We start from the raw sequence: 19,282 nt of genomic DNA on the forward strand, positions 1-19,282 counted from the left end.
GACATCTGCAGACATGTTCTGTATGCAGTCTATTGCTGATATACAGTACATGTACCAAACTGCATGAATAATATGAATTGAAAAACAGGCAGTAGAATGGGCATTTGTCTTATTAAAGTACTGTTTGAGCGTTCTCTGTTTTCAGGGCACATAAGAGAAAACCAAACTCCCAGTAAGTTTATTTTGGAAACATATAGCAAACGTGCAACAACTGAGTTCGTAGTAGTATCAATAAAAACACTGAGTTGATTATTTCTATTTCAGAAATGCATGAAAAATGAACCATCCAGTGAAATACAGTATGACAATTGTTAGTAAACACTGTTTAATCCTCAGAGTATGACGTAACGAGTTCGCTGTATTGCACAACATTTTACATGGTCACATCGCATCGGTTAACATTTGGGTTTATTTTAGATGTGAATTAATGCTGTAAAAGTAGGCTACGTTTTGTTATTATCGTAAATGTTGTAAACGAGGAGTTTCTACTGTACCCTCAGTTTTCAGTGAAGCATGTCAAAGGAAGGCAAAGGATAATAAACAACTACAAGAATAAAAGGTGTATGGTGTTATTTTGAATGTGGGTGTGCGTGGGTGTTCCTGTAACGCAAAGTATAAAAATTAGAAACGCAAAACAGAAAGTCAACAAAAACGTGAAATGACAAAGGCTTTTTTTTGTTTAAAAACAGTGTACAAAAAAAGAAACAAATGATTATGAACTAATAAATGACGCTGTATGGTGGTGATCTGTGGACAACACACATTATTAAGACAAGTAAATGCAATTACATGACCTACAGCAATGCGGTAGAACATCAAACACTGACACGTGCAATAAGCCATTTGTAAATGTTTTATTTAATATGTGGAGTACGAGTTATTTCAGGCGAGGTCAGTCTTTCTGCTTGCTTCCGTATGTTAGTCACTGAAGGCGCGTTTGTGCCTGACTCCTTGCTTGCTGCCGCTGGTCTGCTGTGATGTTTGGTATTCCTTACAGCAGCCTCCCACGCCCCGCAGCCTCCCACGCCAGGATCTGCGTCACCCAGCAGTGTGGGAGTGAGGGTGCATTGAAGCAAGAGCGGAATATCCCAATTCTCAAAGCAGAGGGGAGGAGGGGGAAACCAACAACTCCCAGGCCCTTTGTACTAATACTCTAAACCGTCACATTTACGCTCAGTGTAAGGGCGACCCAAAGACAGCGAACGGTGCGTTTTTTCACCAAAGCCTGCGTGCACAGCTCTGGTGGCGTGGCAGGATCATCCTGCGAGGAGTACTCCTTCACCTCTTCCAGTAGGAAGCTGGAAAAAGTCCGCTTAAGAACAGGGCTATCATTTCTGCAAGTTCCAGCTGGAGTCGGGATATATGTATATACTATATATATATATATATATATATAGTGAAGAAAGAAATTGTACAACTCAACTGTAAAAAAGGTATGTGAATTTGCAATAAATAATGGCAACATTATTGTGAATCGTTTATTGTAAGCTTGCGCGTGTATGTTTTTCTTTTATTAAACTGGGGGTTTTGCTTTATATTCTAGTACATGTGCTTGTGACTTTTATAATAAAGAGTGTAGCCTTGCCCATTTTGACAGGAAGGACGGGGTGGATTTCGTTGATGTGTGGGCGATTCCCAGAGAAATCCAAAAAGCTGGGAAAGGGTCAAGTGGGCGTTTTAAGCAGCAGCTGTGCAAAGAAGAAAGCATTAAATAATGCGGTCCTGGCTTTTTTTCATCTTATTTCCCAAATCACATATCAAAAAATCATTTTCTTTTAACAAGATGCAAAGGTTGAAAACTTAGTTATAACTTATTTGCGTGTAAAACGGGTGTGCGTCTTAATAACTTTAATGTTTTATATAATGTTAATCTGATTTACACTTTAATTTAAAAAATACGGTTTTATTTATTTGTACATTAATTCATGACTGATAGAGACGTTAAGCCAGACAGGATACACACCTATTAATTTACCCTTTAGTGTCATCCTAGTTTCCCACTCATCCGTTGTTGCTTGATGAACTAAGCTGAATGAGTAGTTCATAGACCAAACATTTATTTTAGCGAGTTTCTGGGTGGGAATAATTGTTTTACTGGCCTAAGAACTACATAGGATTCAAGGATAATTGAAGTCTAGTTAAGAACTGTGGCACCCCCGTATAATCCTAGTTTATTAGCGGTAATGAAGTTGCAATAGTTTTTGAAAATATGTTTTAACCATAGACACAATGGTATTGTTATTTTAAAAGTTTGTATTTTTTATTGCATTCAGTACTGTTCATATTACAGGTTTAAACCTGATGCATAATGCTTAAAGTTAGAAATCATTTACACACGCAGTATACGTCTCCAAGTACACTGTACTTGTGGATGGCATGTTTACAAACAAAAAAGTTTTTTTGGTATGTGTCTGGAAATTATACAAATAGTTGCCATACATTCCCTCAGATGTCAATAACGTGTGTGCCAACACTGACTAAACAGAAAAAGCAATTACTTTGTATACATTTTGCAAAATAGACCTACCTGATATTTAAAACTTTTGTTAAAAAAAGTTTGCATTGTTAGTTCCTTGTAAATGTCATCCTTACTAAAATAACGACCTGATCTTGTTAGAAATGTCACTTAAAAAGGTCATTCTTCTTCCTGGTATTATTGCTTGCTCTGTCCCCCTAGTTTTATGTTTTATTTTATTTATTTTTTTAAAATATTTTTCTGGAGATATGAAAACAATCCTTATAAAATGTGAAAAGTCATTTAGCAGTTTACCATTTTTGCCATGCATAAATTACGTTACCATCCTTTACCATAATGGATGGGATTCACCATGCTTGCCATGGTCTTACCTTGTATTTACTACACTTTCTGTGCCCTTATCTGTGTAGGCTACCACAGTGACTACATTACTGGTACCTACTAACAGATGGTTAAGGCTGTATACCCTCTGCATTTGCATATTACTATTCTGTTTATCCAGTGATATGGTCTTAATAATCATTTATTACTCACTGATATTTGACATATTTAATTTAGTCACCAGAATATGAGTAAGCCCAAGCAAGGGGAAATGGCTTATTGAGGTCAGGATAAAACATGCACAAGGGCACTCCTGGTGATTTCTTTCTCTAGGTATTTATTGATAAGGGCTCAGCAGTGACTGATATATGATATCATGTAGAAAGACATTTTTGAGTAAAAATCGGGTTACAAGTTCCACCAGACAGATGTAGTCTTGAGTTAGAATAGTCTGTAGTAATCAAGGCTTGGGAAGGGAGTATGGGAATGCTCATGAAAGGACCAGTAGCAGACTTAAGAAATGCAGCTCCTATTGCATTTCCTGCATATCACAATTCATGCATCTCTTGGCTATTGAATGTACCGTCTAACCCAAGCTTAAGTTGTAAAAACTATCCAGTGGTTGATGAGTGATTTCTGGAAGGGGTTATATAAGCAGAAGCACAGCCATTATTAACTGTAAGTGTAGTAATATAGACACATGACCGGTTGAGTGATCATTAGCAACTGATTGAAGGGTGGGAGGACAAGCACCTTTAGACTGTTACAGACTGTTTCTCGCAAGTAAATTAGCCAAAGCTTGCTCAGAATGAGATATTTTCCATTATATTATGAGACCCCCCCCCCCCTTATTTTATTAATTTGTGCACTCAGCTATCAAGTGCTGCCAACATCAGGGGACAGTCTTTTAGAATACAAGCGAAGTCTGTATGAGGCCACCCACGGATAGCAGAGGTGGAGTGTGGTATGTAGATCACAAAACAGCTAAGGAGTCCAACAGACAAGAGTTTTTTTTTTTTTTTTTTTTTTTTTCTGGGTCTCTAACTGCAGCAACCATTTCATCTGGCTTCCTCTATTTACTGACTTTTTTTTTTTTTTTTTTTTTTTTTACATTTTTAAAGAGATCTTGATCTGGTTCTGGAATGGCAGCGACCTTACCGAGGACCCTTGGGGAGTTGCAGCTCTACCGGATACTGCAGAGAGCCAACCTGCTGTTGTACTACGAAGCCTTCATCCAGCAAGGCGGCGACGACGTGCAGCAGCTGTGTGAAGCTGGAGAAGAGGAGTTCTTGGAGATCATGGCTCTGGTTGGCATGGCCAGCAAACCCCTGCATGTCAGAAGGCTGCAGAAGTCTCTGCGAGACTGGGTTACCAACCCTGCTCTTTTCAATCAACCTCTGACCTCCTTGCCCGTCAGCAGCATCCCCATTTATAAACGGCCAGAGGGCTCCCCAGGCAGCAGTTATGAGAGGAACAATAACACCAGAGAACCTCACGTTAAGGTCCCCAAAAGCATTGCTGCCACCTGTGTGGGGCCCAGCAAATCAGAAGCATCGGCCAGCTCCCCCATGCAGAGTGGCAGTGAGCCGAGGTTCTGGCAAGGGAGCCACGCTACTGAGAGCGAGCAGAGCCTCTCCCCCGCAGACCTGGGCTCCCCCTCGTCTCCAAGAGAAACCCTGGAGAGCCTGGACGCGGCGGCAGTGCAGTCGGTGGCCGAATGTGTGGACAGGATGGCCCCAGGTTTACCCAAGACGGACTCTTCGGAGGTGAAGGAGCAGCTGAAAAGCAACAAGAAGCTGGCCAAGATGATCAGCCACATCTTTGACATGAGTGACGAGGACCCCCACAAGGAGGAGGAGATCCGCAAGTACAGCGCCATCTACGGGCGCTTCGACTCCAAAAGGAAAGATGGGAAGCACCTGACGCTGCATGAGGTATGGAAACAGGACAGGGCTCTGAGTCTCACTGCAGCGAGACAGCGAGTTCCACATTTTACCAGCAAGCCATCCTGTTTAGGAGAAAGGTGCAGTGCCCCGATGTGTATAATTAAGAAATCTAAAAATAACGCCTGGTCTCTACAAAAAAACATCAGTACAATATGTGCCTGAACTGATTCCGAAGGTGCCATTTCTAACCTCTTACAGCTGACAATTTTTTTTTTGTGTAAAACTGAATATAATTGTGGGGCACTGCTACTATGAAATTCAAACTATACTATTTAATTAAAAAAAAGGATATATGACACTTCTATAAATGCCCTGTACGAGTATTTAAATAACCCTCAGCTTCTGAGGCATATACCCGTACATGAAGTAGTAATAGTTATTAATTGAAGAGTGTCGTTCTCTGAAATTGTACCATTTAATGCAACATACTCCACTCATGCTGGGAATGTGCATTATGTTGCAGATCTCACTTAAAAAGTACAGATCTTGAAATAAACAATTAATGGATTTTCCATGTTTCTCTTTGTTTTGGTTCTTAGCTGACAGTCAATGAAGCTGCTGCCCAGATGTGCATTAAGGACAATGCACTCTTGACTCGGAGAGACGAGCTGTTTGGACTGGCTCGGCAGATCTCTCGGGAAGTCACATACAAATACACCTATAGGACTAGCAAGTAAGTGCATTAGATTTTTGTACACCACCAAAAATAACTTTGAAAGCAATCAGGCTAAATGTAACTCTAATATTGTCAATGCCACTTTCATATGCACAATCATGCCTGAATCAAAATAATTAGAATCGCATTTAAATGTGTCCAATACAGAACATGCTTTTTTGTTCAATTGCCTGATTCAGATATAAACTATACACAAGAATCAAGTCTAGCCACAGAACTGAGGTATCCCACCAATCTAATAAATTAATAATTTCACAGTCTCAGGACCTGATATGATCTTATTTTAGTAATTGTGTGCTCTGCTTTAATTTGCTGCAATTGAAATGTCCACATAAAAACAGTTTTTTTTTTCTTCGTACAAACGTGTATTGTATGTTCTCAGTCCTCCATAGAGTTCGTTTTTTTGTAATCTACAGAACATGTCTATAGCACTTATTCATTATAATGTGATTTTTTTTTTCTCCAGAGATTGAGGTTAAGGAGTTGATGCCATTTCAATTCATGCTTTTGTAATACTGCATTGCTCTGAGCAGTGAGCAAGCAGTGTGTGTTATCTTAGACCCCTGGCTCCAGTTTATACTGGTACATTGTTGACTAGATTCAATGTAATCACCAAAAAGGATAAACCCTACACAACAAAGATGACACAGTATTTATTTGTTATGATAGTTTAGCAGTACATGTTAAGGATTGAATAGGGCATATTATTCCCTGTTGGGGTCTTGTGGGCTAGTCGACGAAACACAGAAGAAGGAAGGTACCCACTTGAAGACCCCTGAGATGTTCCCTACTCAACTCAATCCAGACGTTTGTCATTCTGATGCGCTGGGGAGATCCCCGGAATGAGCTGTTGTGTGTGCTGATGTGCTGGGGAGGCAAAGTAAGCTGATCCCTGGAGCCAGCATTACACTTCAGCCATCCATACCAGGCAGAAGGATATCTACGTCATCAGATGGAAATAAATGCAAATGGATGGAGATGCAGATAGATTATATTAGTTTACTGTAAAGCTACGTATTAGTTGGTGCTTATCTTGGCTAGAGCCTAGTTCAAATCAACATGAAGTTTTAACATCTACTCTCATGTAATGGAAACAAATCGTATCATGTACGTGCAAAAAGTCTGGTCGACAGCTTCAATTAAAAAAACAAACCACCGCCCATTATCACTCTACTACAAGCATGTGCAATTGAGAAGAACTAAGACATTCAAGATAAAGACATGGCTATTCAACCAAACTATTACGAGAAATGAGGTTAAGACCAATAACAAAAGAGTTTAAGGAGATGGTTTTTAAAAGAAAACGAAAATGAAAAAAATAAACACTTGCTGATATAAACCTCACAAGGTCATATTTTCATTCAGTGGGAGAAACCAGACACATGAAAAATACTTTTACAAACACCTTTCTAATTTCATTTTGTCAGTAAAAAAAAAAGAAAGAAAGAAAAAAGGGGAAGACTTTGAACAACATCTTTATTTACAATTTACAATTTCTTCTCCATTTTACTCTGCTGGCTGGAGAGGGAGGGGGAGGGGGGGAGAGAGAGAGAGAGAGAGAGAGAGAGAGAGAGAGAGAGAGAGAGAATGGTGGTGGTTTGTTTTGAAATATTATTCACTTGTGTATGCTTTTAGAAACACAATATATAAAATATGTGTCAGAAAACATTATCATCACACAGTAATACCTGTTTCTCTTCTGGGCAGCATGGCAGTAGTTGTGGCTGAGCCACTCATGCACTACTACCCAAAACCAATTTGAGATATATAGATCATTTCAGTTTTGTTTTTGCTTTTTTAGGTCTAAATGTGGAGAAAGAGATGAACCATCCCCCAAAAGGATGAAAATAGAGGTAATTTATTTTCATTTGAATCTTTCAAAAGAATAAAACAAAAAAGGACCGTATTAGCGCACTGTTTTGCTGTTGCTTTTTCATATTTGGATTAGGCCTCGAGTGTCAACGTTCTTTATTTGTGGAATGTGATTGTAATCCTGTGGGCTGAGTGTGTAGGAGTGTCCATCAGGACAAATTGTCACAAGACATTAGATCCTATTAACACTCTGTATGTTTAACAACAGCGCTTCTCAATTTAGGAAATGTGTTTAGTTCATTCTGTTGGACACAGATGTCTGTTGACAAGCAGTATGTTGTAATCAAATCTTGTATAAAAGAACATTAACATACCATATCCATGATATATTTATAACAGAAACTGACCACAGGAATGTATACGGCTTAACTTCTCTTCAGAATACTAAAATTGGTAGAAAAGCATTGGACTATATATCTATTGATGTATCCATGTGTAAAAATCAATTAATTAATATTTATTTGAAGCATCATTTCTAGTTTGTTTAGCGCCTGGTAGTAACAATAATTAAGACTTGACAGACTGCTGTGCACCAGTGTTCTGACCACCACTATTGTTAAGTGTTTGCTGTGGGGCATACTTGTGTCACTAGCATTTTTATGCAGTACAGTGGGGCCTCCCAAAGATTCTATAGCTTCTTAATAGAATAAGTGAGCTCTTGCAACAACATTTTGTTAATTTAAAGATAATGCAATTTGCTTGGGTTTTGGACAACATAATACTGGCAGCCAGAACCTATTGCTGTAAACAACACATTGTAATCTGCCAAATGCCCGTTGAAAAGGCAAGTGTGTCCTTCATATTTCTGCATCTGTGCTGCTCTCTCTCTCAAAAAAAAAATGATTCCAGATTCAGCAGGCCTGTGAGGATTCACACTTTCTTGCTATATCCATACAGTGTTCAGTAAATGGTGAGTTATATGTCAGAAACTTATAGTGGTTAGGGTTAGGGTTAGGCAAGAGATCAAGCTATTGCGGGAGACTAGGAAGTACAGTAATCCGTTGCATACCCACACGGAACAAATTCATAAAAAGACTTTCTAAAATAGATGCTTTTAAATGCTGTTCAAACGAAAATGAAATGAAATATAAAAGTAAACTGCAAGGCTATTTAGTGCCTTTCTGAAATAGTTCTCTATGCTTTAGAAAAAGCAATGCAAGACCCCTCCCCACCACTGACTCCCCCACCCATGTTAAAGGAAAGCCCAGATGAGATCAATCGCGCCTACCTATAATCTTGACATACACATGACATCATTAAGTGGGTGGGCTAGGAATCACCACGCCCACAGTTGTTTACTGTCACCGCAGATTAATTTAAAATGTGTACACAGAGCAGAGCCAAGGTTAGCTGCAGTAAAAATGTGAAAAAAAGTATGGTATTTAACAATTATTTTTACAACACAGTTTAGAGGTGTTTAGTCCCTAATGTACACAATCTCTTTAGATATGCAAAAGTAAACCCATGATTCATAGTAGAACAAAAAAAAAAATCTTAATAGCTTCTTGGCGACCATTCCCGTAAAGGGGCTTTGCTCGTTTGAATCTGGAGTTGCCGATCTTGACTGAGGGCCCACAGGGAGCACGTCTGGGTTTAGTTTGCGCTTCAGCACCCCCTACTGGGCAGGTTCCCCACAATTCCAGACGAACATGTCCCAGGCTTCACCCCTGCCTCAGTGCTTCAGTAGCTTGGAAAAATGTGTTAGGTTCGGTAAGTGAAAAGAGGTTATTACCTTTACACATTCAAATTGAGAATTTCTAATTCAGTAGAAAAACAATGATTTAAAAAAAACAAAAAAAAAGCTTTATTTGTAAGGATTTTTTAGTCCATCACTGTTATGCTTTACATTACATTTTCTTTGCATACCTCTTCTAGTTTATAGTCCAGATGGTCTCAGATATGTTACTAAGGTTGCCATGGAAGTTTTGTTTTCATCTCTGAAAGGGGGCGGGGGGTAATCGAAACTGCTGTTGGGTCACTAAAATAGACATCAAGGATTAAAAAATCTATTAAGCATGATGTACCTACAACCTACACATGCTGCACAACACAGTGCTGATCCAATGTTTGAAAGATCTGCTGATTACTTACGACGGGATTCACAGTCCCTGATTTACACCAATCTTAGACTACATAATGTAACCTTAGAGAAGGTAATCTGTTACTAACAGGGGCTGTGATGCCACCCATTAGAGTAACACAGTTATAAAAATATGATTAATCCTGTATTTAGAAAATAATGTCAGTTGAAATTCTCCTAACTGAGCCCTGCTATGTTATGGGTGCAGAAGGGACTGGCCTATTGCCAGTGTAACTTAACAGTGACGCACCAGTTTGGTTTTCTTTTGTTTCAAGATTTATTTCATACACGCAGGATTATTTTTAATGCTGTCTCTATCCAGCACACTGTTAGTTTTTTCATGACTCACCACAACAGAAATAGGACCACAGCTATGATCTATTAACAAGCAATTATTATTATTATTATTATTATTATTATTATTATTTATTATTATTATTATTATTATTATTATTCTTCACGGCTTAGTAGGTGGCAGTTTCATATTTAGAATAGCATCAGCTTTGTACTTATATCAATAATTGGAGGGGCTGGCTACTCTATTTGAAAAAAAAAATAATAATAATTTGATATTGTATGTAGGGTACAGAAACTCTTGACCTGGCTAAATGTTCTGGCTCAACTGTGTTCCAAGGGTTTAGGATTTTCCTTACCCTGCTACAAATTTCTGTAATATATCTTCCCACAATTTATTAGGCATGCTGAATCTGTTTAGTTGTATTTAATCATGTTTTACTGACGTTATTAGTGTTTGTATCACATATTTGGCCTGCTCAAATGGAACAGTGTAGGCCTGACTCAACCTGTACAGGACCGTTGTTGCAAATTCAAAGGGCTGATTTGGCAAATATTGTTTCTTTTATGTATTATTGTGTTTCATTTGGGTTTTTAACTTGTTTCCTTGTTCGATTGTACAATGCTTTGCAAAGGCTCTTTAACAAAAGGCACTTTTTAAAGCAATTGTCATTGAAAATCCAATTAAAAAACAACAATAAGAAGTAAGAAGACTCACCTTCACACTCACCACTTGAATGCTTATTGATTTGAGTGGTTTGCCTATAAATGCATTAATGTTAATTAAATAATGACACGCAATTTCATAGAAAATAAGTCACACTGCCAGATGTATTATATGTTGCCACATGCATCAAAGGTATGATGATTGTTGGAATAGCTAAGGCCTTATGAAGGGTCTAAATGACCTGTAGACAATGAAGGGGATTTATTTGCCTAGACTGGAAAATGACATCCGGCAAGAAGACATTGAATGAGCCTGTCTGCTGTTGAAGTAGCTGTAATTATGTCTGCATTGTCAGCTTTTGTGTGCTGTAAGTGATTGTGGTTTGGGGCTTAATGTCTTTGTGTTTGTTTCTAGGACACCTTTTTTGATATTCAGGAGGCATTGCATACCATACAACAGAGACAGGAAGCACTAAAGGAGCAACTAACCTTGGCAAAGGCTAAAGGTGAAGAAATGGTGATTCATAATATCCAGGTAAAAAGAAAACAAGACCAGTAGTCTGGCAGTGTGTGTATGTGTGTGTAGACTTTGGCCACCATTATGTTTGAGAAGTACACATCTATTTCACTGTATAGTGCCCCTTAATAAATTCACTGTTTTCAATACTTAATTTTGTTTTTATGTCAAAATAAAGACATCTGCCAAACAAATAAATTATAAATTATAAAACAACAACAAGAGAGCTCTATATTAAGATTCAACTCTGATCCTTTTAAACTGCAAAAACATGCTTTGAACAGGCTTGTTTTTCCACTGTAGCACAGATATCTAAAATGAACCAGTAATTAATTTAGCTCTTAGTCTGCTTTTAGCTTAGTGTGAAGCCAAGTAGCCTGAAAGTAATCTCATTGGGGAGCCTGCCATTTCTGAGGTGAGCGCCCTGAGCTTTTCAATAGCTCTCAAATGACAGCATAGCTACCATTCAGATCTGAAATGTAATTATCTTTTCACACCGCATTTTGTCTTTTTAAATCGATATCGATTGATTTGCATCTGCTTTAGAAAAAAAGTGTGAAACTGAATGACCTTTTAAGATAAAAGCAAGACAGTTTGACTTCATGGTTGAGTAGCATATTAGGATCCGGTATGGTTGAAAATATATATGACTATATGAGTAATTAATAATTGTAATTAGACACTTGGCAAGCTCACTGATGAAGTCCTAAGTGATGACCGAAACGTCACAACATTGTTTTGACAGTCACCCTCATAATTTACAATATTGTGAACAGTAACAGCTGATGTTTTGCTTCAGGTCCAACTGGAGAGACTGGTGAAAAAGCAGATGGAGCTCCTTCACAACACCACAGCTCAGGAGAGGCTGCAGTTCACAGAGTGGCGTCTGCCGACCACTGCTTTTAAGCACAGTACAGAGGAGCACAGCTCTAATGCTTTGTCTGCTGATAAGGTGACAGAGCAGCAAGGTACAGCGAAGCTAATGAAATGATTTAGCAGTCTGCAGTCTGGGGTGGGTTAATCAATGTGCAATAGTACCAGTTTGCCTCAGCTTTGTTTTTTAAACAGCAAAAGCACAGTGGGGCCTTTAATCAGGGGCGCACACTGGCCACTGTTATTCAAGCTGTTACTGAACTATAAACCTGATTAGGAGCTACAGGTTGGGAGGCAGGGGCATTAAAACATTTTCCAGTGCAGGTGGAGCAGTCACAGAAATTGCACAAACAAGTTACAAGTAAGAATACAGTTTGTTTTATAACAACTGTGAAAAGCACCTTTTAAAGAAAGAAAGACTTTCATCTCTTACCCCCCGCCCCCATCTCCTTGATAATTTATATAATGTAATGTTGAGAGGTTCCCCCAAAAATGTGTGTGGGCTGGTGTCTGCTGCTGGCAGAACTCAAGGCTGACTGCATGCTTTTTTTTTCATTCTTGTTCGGTAGTTGTTGACAGCAAGTTTCCATTAGTAAATGGGAAAAGGGAGAGTTCCAGGTATAATACATAAACAAATATTAAAAGAATATGTAATTCAGGGATTGGGCACAGAGTGGTTGATTTGATCCACCTATTACCTTCTGGGATAACAGTGCCAGGGAATCATCTTGAAAAATAGCTGGGGATTCACTGGTGCTGTAAAAGATTCAGTAAATTCCAGGGGTGCTTTCCCCCATGGGTTGTAAATTGATGTTTTTATTTTTTATTTTTTATGAGTGCTCAAAATATTATAATAAATCTCTCAGGTCCTTGGTCCTTATTGGAGAACTGTGCTGACAACATGCTTAACATCCACCCACTCTTTAATGCAGCTAACCAGAAACAAAGATTAAATTGAACGATATTGCAAAGTGTGTGTGTGTGTGTGTGTGTGTGTGTGTGTGTATATATATATATATATATATATATATATATATATATATATATATATATATACTTGTGTTTATTATATTATACTTACAGATATTGAGAAAATATGAATTAGTGATTTAATCTCTGAGATTTCAACACCAGTTTCACAACTGTATTGATTTAATGTTGGTTTTCTGATTCATCTGTTTATTACACTGAGTTTCATGAACAGAAAAAGGGATATTGAAGAGGCAAGCTAAAAACTCTGAATAGCTGAGGCAACATGTGAACTGCGTGTACTGTGCAGCTTTTTGCAACATTATCATTCGACATTGAGACAAAAAGAAAGAAGGATACCTTTTTCTGTGGAGGATCTGTTTAGGGTGGCCTTCCTTTTATTTTAATTAGAATAGTTTACCCACTTTCCCATTAAACACTGCAGCACGGATAATAATTCTGTTTGTATCACTGTGGAAGGGTGGTGGGTGATTCACTGACACACGGGAGACAGAAAAGTGTATTTGCAACACCACACAGGTGCCCAGTTTTATTATTTCAGACCCTTTTTGGTCGCTGATTTGTATTAGGCCACAGAGGGTGCTGTTTTCCATGGCCTGCTTACCAACTGTGGTAAACAGGACCACAGGAGTACCTCAAGCGGTAAACAGTACAAGTCCAGGTGCTCAAACTCGCAGGTGCTCAAAAGAATAGTGAAAACCAAAGGCAAAAGAAAAAATGAAACTAAAACACAATAACCAAACTACAAATAAAGGTGCTGCACTTGGCAGCGTCACCACTGCCATTGCTGCCCGCATGGCTAGGGTCTCTGTCCTACTCTGCTGCTTCCTCAGCTACCTGGCACACTATCGGGGTCTGCCCAAGGATTCCCCGTTCTCTCTCTATCTTTTCCGCGTTTTCTCGCAGGAGTCTTGTTCATTTCGCTCCGGGTCTGTTCCTACCACAGTCAATACTAGTCGCACTTCTGCAGGCTCGATCTGGTTTAAAAAGGCAGACCTGAGGAAACAGCAGAGTGTTATTTTATAGGGCTGACAATTCCCCCAAGACCCACCTTCTCTCACACCTCTCCATGTCACTGCCATGACCGTCAGGCGGTTATTGGACGACTGCTGCCCTCCTCCTGCAGCACCATGAACACGCCAGCAGAGTCAGCACAGATCTCCCCCCTGTTACAATCACCCATTGCATTAATTAAAAGTACTTGCATTACAAGAGCTTTTGGTTCTTTTCATGACATTTATGTGTGTGTGCTTTTCCTTTACTATTCAATAGCACTGATAATATATGGTGCATTAAAGAGGTTTGGAAGCATTGTTACGGCTACAAGACATGAAACACATTGAGGCACATTTTGAAACACATGAAGGCACACTTTGAAACACATTGAGGCACACTTTGTTGCCTTTTATATGGTTTCCCTTTATGTTCCCGCCTTTTTTGAGTAACCCCTATTAATGAATGTGGTTTAATGCCTCAACACTTTGAGAAAGAAGATCGTATTGTACACTTGATAGAAACAAGAAAGAAGCAAAAAGAGAAATATTGAAACAAATGTTGAAAATGCCTTCTAGAGCTGTTTAAATCCTGGATGGTTTCCCACAGGATAGGTTTATAGACCCACCTGTTGACAAAACTGTTTTAAAAACTTTACTTTGCGCTCTTTGACATAAGAGACAAGAGTGTACATTGCTAATGACCCTCTTTTAGTTGCTCAGTCATTCTTTATATTTATATGTTTTTGTTGCCTAATTGTTAAACGTCAAATTACATTACAATAATTATATGGCTCATTCTAAATCCTGAAATCTCACACGCTGTTCAGCATTACAGCTTTCTTGCTTTGTACAGTAATATGGTTTTTCATTAATTACTTCTGTACTGTGATAAAGGAATTTGGCAGTAACAGGCCGCTGGGTGACTGTGAAGCGTTTCAATTGTTGTTGGAGCACTCCTCTTGACAATAACAAATGCAGATGTGCTGGGCTATGCAAATTAGCTATTACAGCGAGTGGCATGTCAAGCATCTTTTGTTTTTATTCCACAGTTGAAAAGCCATTAAACCTGAGGGTCCCCAGTCAACAGAGACCCCGACAGCAGCAGACAGCAGCAGAAGGGGAGCCTCTCCTGGGAAAGCAGCTGTCAAACGAGTTGAAAAGGTTTTATTCCACCAGCGAGGGGAAAGGCCAGACTACAGGTAGGACTGTGTAGCCGAGAACGGAAAGCCTTGTCACAGAGTTGAACTGAGGGAACACAAAGCCACTTTGTGGCTTGGAACTTGATTTGAGGAGACTAGGTTTCAGGCCACTCTGTGGCACACCAGGGGAGACTTGGGTTTGAAACAGCAAAGTTGCCTCAAACTAGGCCTCCTAGTCCCTTGTAACCAGATTTCCAGCCACTGTTGCTGAAAATGTGGCTTTATGTTTCCTCAGCTTTAAAGTTGCAGCTGTTTGCATGCCAGCTCATTCTGGACATTGTCAAAAAAAGCTTCTTGAAATAATCTCATACAAGCACGTTTTACACATAGTAAGATATATCTAAGAAAGTAAGCAAAGCAGCTGTAACCTTTAATAAAGTGTTGTCTTAGCAGGCACAAGTACAGACAAGAATGAGCTGATCTTTACCTCTGAAGATAGAGTTTGACTGTTCTGTGCTGGTTGTGAGAATTCTACTGGGATGGAAGTGGGGGAGTTTATTTAAGTATTTTATGGTTTTTATATGGTGATGGTTTGGTTATAATTGAAGACCCATTATTTCATTGCATGTAATTGTAGGAGTCCAAAATATTAACATTGCTATTAAAACATATGTAAAAGGGGTGTTTTTTTTATTTTATTGAAATCTGCTTCAAAATTATGCCAGAAGATTTAGTTCAGAGTACAGCACTTACTGTTTCTGGTTAATACTGTCTTTGAAATCAGTTATTTTTTTATGGCTGTATAAAACCTCTGAAACTGGTTACATGTATAGTAAGAAATGTTTTCCTGAACACATACTTGTCATTGTCTCATTAACTGCACTGCCATTCCCCATTGTGGATAATGTGATTGTAGTTACTGACTTTTCACTTTGAATAAATCACGCTCTAGTTTTAATTTGTCTTGACTGCACCCATTATACAATTGATCTGTTGTGTTTGTACATGAATATACAAGTCAAACGCCATTCCATCTTACTGCAAACTCAATACTTGTTCCAATTGGCAGACTTAAACAGAGACAGACGGTGGAAGCTCAGGCAAGCAAGGTTTTGCAATTACATCTAAAACAAGTGTAGGTTGATTTCTTTGAGTGGATATTGCCCGATTCTCAATATTCAAATAGTTTCTCTGTTTTCTATGAATTTTGGTTGTTTGTTGGGACCTAAGATGGATTTTAACTGTGGTGGACATCTAGTGGTTTGCTCTACATGTGTTAGTGTGCCGTGAAGAAGAACTATTCCCTCCATCTTTATCTCCACGTAGCTTTTAGAAACTGATTTACTATTAATACATTTGTATTCAGAAAGCATTACCAAAGTTGACTTCTGAGCACAATTGTTGTATCCTGTAGTATGAATTCCTTGCAGTATACGATGAAGTAGAGTGGGGAGGGTTATTTTCTTTTAATTTGGGCAAAACCACAAGCAATGTAAATGTCAGCCTGCAAGCATATGGGCAAAACTGTCAACGAGAGCATGTCATAACGTTGTGTATGTGTTCTGTCAGGCTGCGACATTTCATGAACCTCTGTTTTGTTTTGTTGCTGCTTAAAAACTGATGTTTTCCTGTTTCCTGTTTCATGTTTGTTTTTTGTTTTGTTTTTCTCCACCTCAGACAACGGCAATTTCACAGAGTTCTGCCACAGAGTCCTAAACCTTGCTGAGAAGAAGCCTATAAAATCGGAACCAGAAGATTCTAGATAGCCTTGGAATGCCTCGATTTTTGTACTGAACATGGTGTCTATTAGTAAATACTAAACAAGCACAGCTACAGTAGAGCCTTAACAACCAACCTTGCCTCAAACATGTTTTTGCCAAAGCGCCTGGAACTGGCAGTCCGCTCACAAAGAAGCAAAGAACCTAACTGTCACTGGCTGTACAAATGTTTGCTGGTCACACTTGTTGTTGCTACAGCAGCTGTATGTAGATAGATGTGTTCACAGAGTAATATTGTTCTGGAGGATATTATTTAAGAATATGCTGTGTATAAAGTAAATGTATTTACTAGGAAAGTCAAAAAAACTGTTCCATTTATATATAGATATATATCACAGAGTAATATTGATATCTGGAGTAGATTTATATTAAGATTATGCTGTGTATAAAGTAAATGGATGTCTAGGCTATATATAATAATAGTATAATTAGTACGATTCACAGACGATGGCATGCACAATGTACTAAAGAAATAATTGTGCTTACAAATGGACTTTCTTAATACCAGGACCAGCGTTTTAAGCAATTGCAGCACCATTCCTCATTTATCTTACAATGATATTTATGTTGTCAAAGCTAGTTCTAATAAATGTATATTGTAGTAGAGCAATACTGAATAGTCTTAATAATGGTGATCGTCTTTTCCTGTCTCCTGATCAGTGCACTGTACTAGATTTGTGTTGAATAGCCTAGAAACTGTAGTTCACATGGTGTTCAAGATCTATTACCTATGAAATTGTGCACAAATGTTTGCTTGGTTGAAAGTGTGTGCTGTTCGAGTTAGCGTAGAGCATATTCAGAGTCTGTTTTTCAAGTGAGTATCTCACTGTTGGTAATATAGTAGTTAGATACGTTTGCATATTAAGAGCATTGGGTCCCTGTGGGTTTTATGTTATGTTTCTGTTTCTTCTTCAGGTTTTAGACAGATACCTCTTACTTGTTTTATTTAATGCAACTCTTTGGTTTTCGGAATACGTCATTGTGTTTTTCCGTGAGTGCTTGCCATTTACTGGTGTGATAATCAACAGCACTGAATAATCTCTTGCACTTAAAACTATACTCCAACCATTCACTATACACCTTTCCAAGCAGGGTGTAAAAGTAAATGGAATTGAAAAAAAAAAAAAAAAAAAAGTGTGTTTTGAAAATTTTGTGAAAGACACTGCATTTGACTCTCGTCCTCTGCAGTGCCGAATGGATTATGGATGTGTGTATGATAAAGACATCTGTGCACCATAACCAATGTACTATATATGCAACTACCATTGGAGTTTAGAGTATAGTACTATACTGTTTCCTCAAAAGTGTACATCTATTGTTTTAGTATTGTTCGTTAGAGGGTGTCCTTTTTCCTGTTAAGAAACTGCTTTTTTAAATGTGTTCATTACCAGGCGTGCTTTGTATGTAGAGAGGAGTAAGCAATGTAAGTAGTAAGTAGTAAGCAGTAAGTAAGTAATGTCTGTAGTAAGCACCGGTTGTTTTGTAAACACTAATATATTTAATTTGTTATACAGCACATAAACATTAAACTATATTTTTTTTAATTTGGCCTGTGTGTCTTTTTTTATATTTTTTTTGTTTACATTTTTTTTTTTTTAATTTAACAATTCAAATATACAGAGGTATGTAAGTGTTTTGAAAACTAACAGCTACTGGGAAACTTTCCCTGATCACTATTACACACAAGCCTACAGCATTCTCAGTTTAGAAATGAGACATCCACTAATAAGATGAAAGAATAGCCTCTTTATAGGATTACTCTTATGCTAGCAGATTGGAAATGTGGTAAAACCGTAGGGCCTCTCCCCTTGGATTAGTCTGCTGCAAGGTGGAAGCAGATGGTGGGCTGATGAGTGACTGTGACAGCCAGGAAGTACAACAGGAGTGTATTCTATGTGAATACACTCCTGATAACCAGATAACCCATTCCAGTGGCATTTCTCATTAAAATCTTTGAAATGTTTGATAAAGAATAAAAACAACAACAACAAATAAAAAACAGTATGCAGTAAACTGTAAAATACAAGGGAGTTGGCTTTACAACAGAAAAATGACAGCCTTTTTAAGACAGCTTATAATGTGCCATTAAATTGAATTAAATACTACAGTACAGTTTTAAAGAACCAGATCTGGAATGATGTGTCAAACCTCTATTTGAAACTCTGCCAAGGCCACACCAGAAAGCATGTTTATCGTACATATTCCCCAACAGATTTATAATCCAAAGGCGATGCTTAGAAACAAAAGACAATTTCTTTAATAGCAACTAGAGCAGGTGGATGTAGTGTGTTTATGCAGAATTAAGAATAGTTAATATGGTGACGGCAATTAATAAATGATTTATTAGCCAATCGTTAAAGAAAAATATATTACCGAGGAAGGATTATAAAGGCTAAACAGCTGCATACAAGGTGCAGTTATTAGGTACAGTTGTTCTTCCCCTACTTTAAGATCACTTCCCTATTCTTTGTTGACCATTTCTGTCTGTTTGAATAAATCTAATCTTTTTTTTTTTAATACATAGTTGGAAATTCAACCGCAGTTTACTTGATGTAGAAAAAAGTCCTTAGTGACGGAAATGGTAGCATACATTGTTACTTAGTGGTGAGAGACAAGTCTGTGTTTTTTGTATTTATTGTAAAGTAACAAGTTGACTGAT

The 19,282-nt window shown here is 38.2% G+C and overlaps 1 protein-coding gene across 2 annotated transcripts; it reads left to right on the forward strand.

Moving 5' to 3' along the window:
- Positions 1-1,094: 1,094 nt before the first annotated feature.
- Positions 1,095-16,923, forward strand: nab1b (NGFI-A binding protein 1b (EGR1 binding protein 1)). 2 transcript variants are annotated; one of them, XM_041264714.1, is made up of 9 exons: positions 1,095-1,433; positions 3,919-4,731; positions 5,283-5,416; positions 7,221-7,272; positions 10,747-10,866; positions 11,648-11,816; positions 14,756-14,905; positions 15,299-15,390; positions 16,523-16,603. In XM_041264714.1, exons 2-8 carry the CDS (start codon positions 3,940-3,942, stop codon positions 15,349-15,351), a joined length of 1,470 nt encoding a protein of 489 aa, XP_041120648.1. In that variant the 5' UTR covers positions 1,095-1,433; positions 3,919-3,939; the 3' UTR covers positions 15,352-15,390; positions 16,523-16,603. The 2 variants fall into 2 exon arrangements, with proteins under 2 accessions (XP_041120648.1, XP_041120647.1); XM_041264713.1 differs by lacking the exon at positions 15,299-15,390 and having other exon boundaries at positions 1,099-1,433; positions 16,523-16,923.
- The last annotated feature ends 2,359 nt before the right edge of the window (positions 16,924-19,282 follow it).

The sequence above is a fragment of the Polyodon spathula genome, chromosome 11 (assembly GCF_017654505.1).
Source record: "Polyodon spathula isolate WHYD16114869_AA chromosome 11, ASM1765450v1, whole genome shotgun sequence".
Lineage (NCBI taxonomy): Eukaryota > Metazoa > Chordata > Actinopteri > Acipenseriformes > Polyodontidae > Polyodon > Polyodon spathula.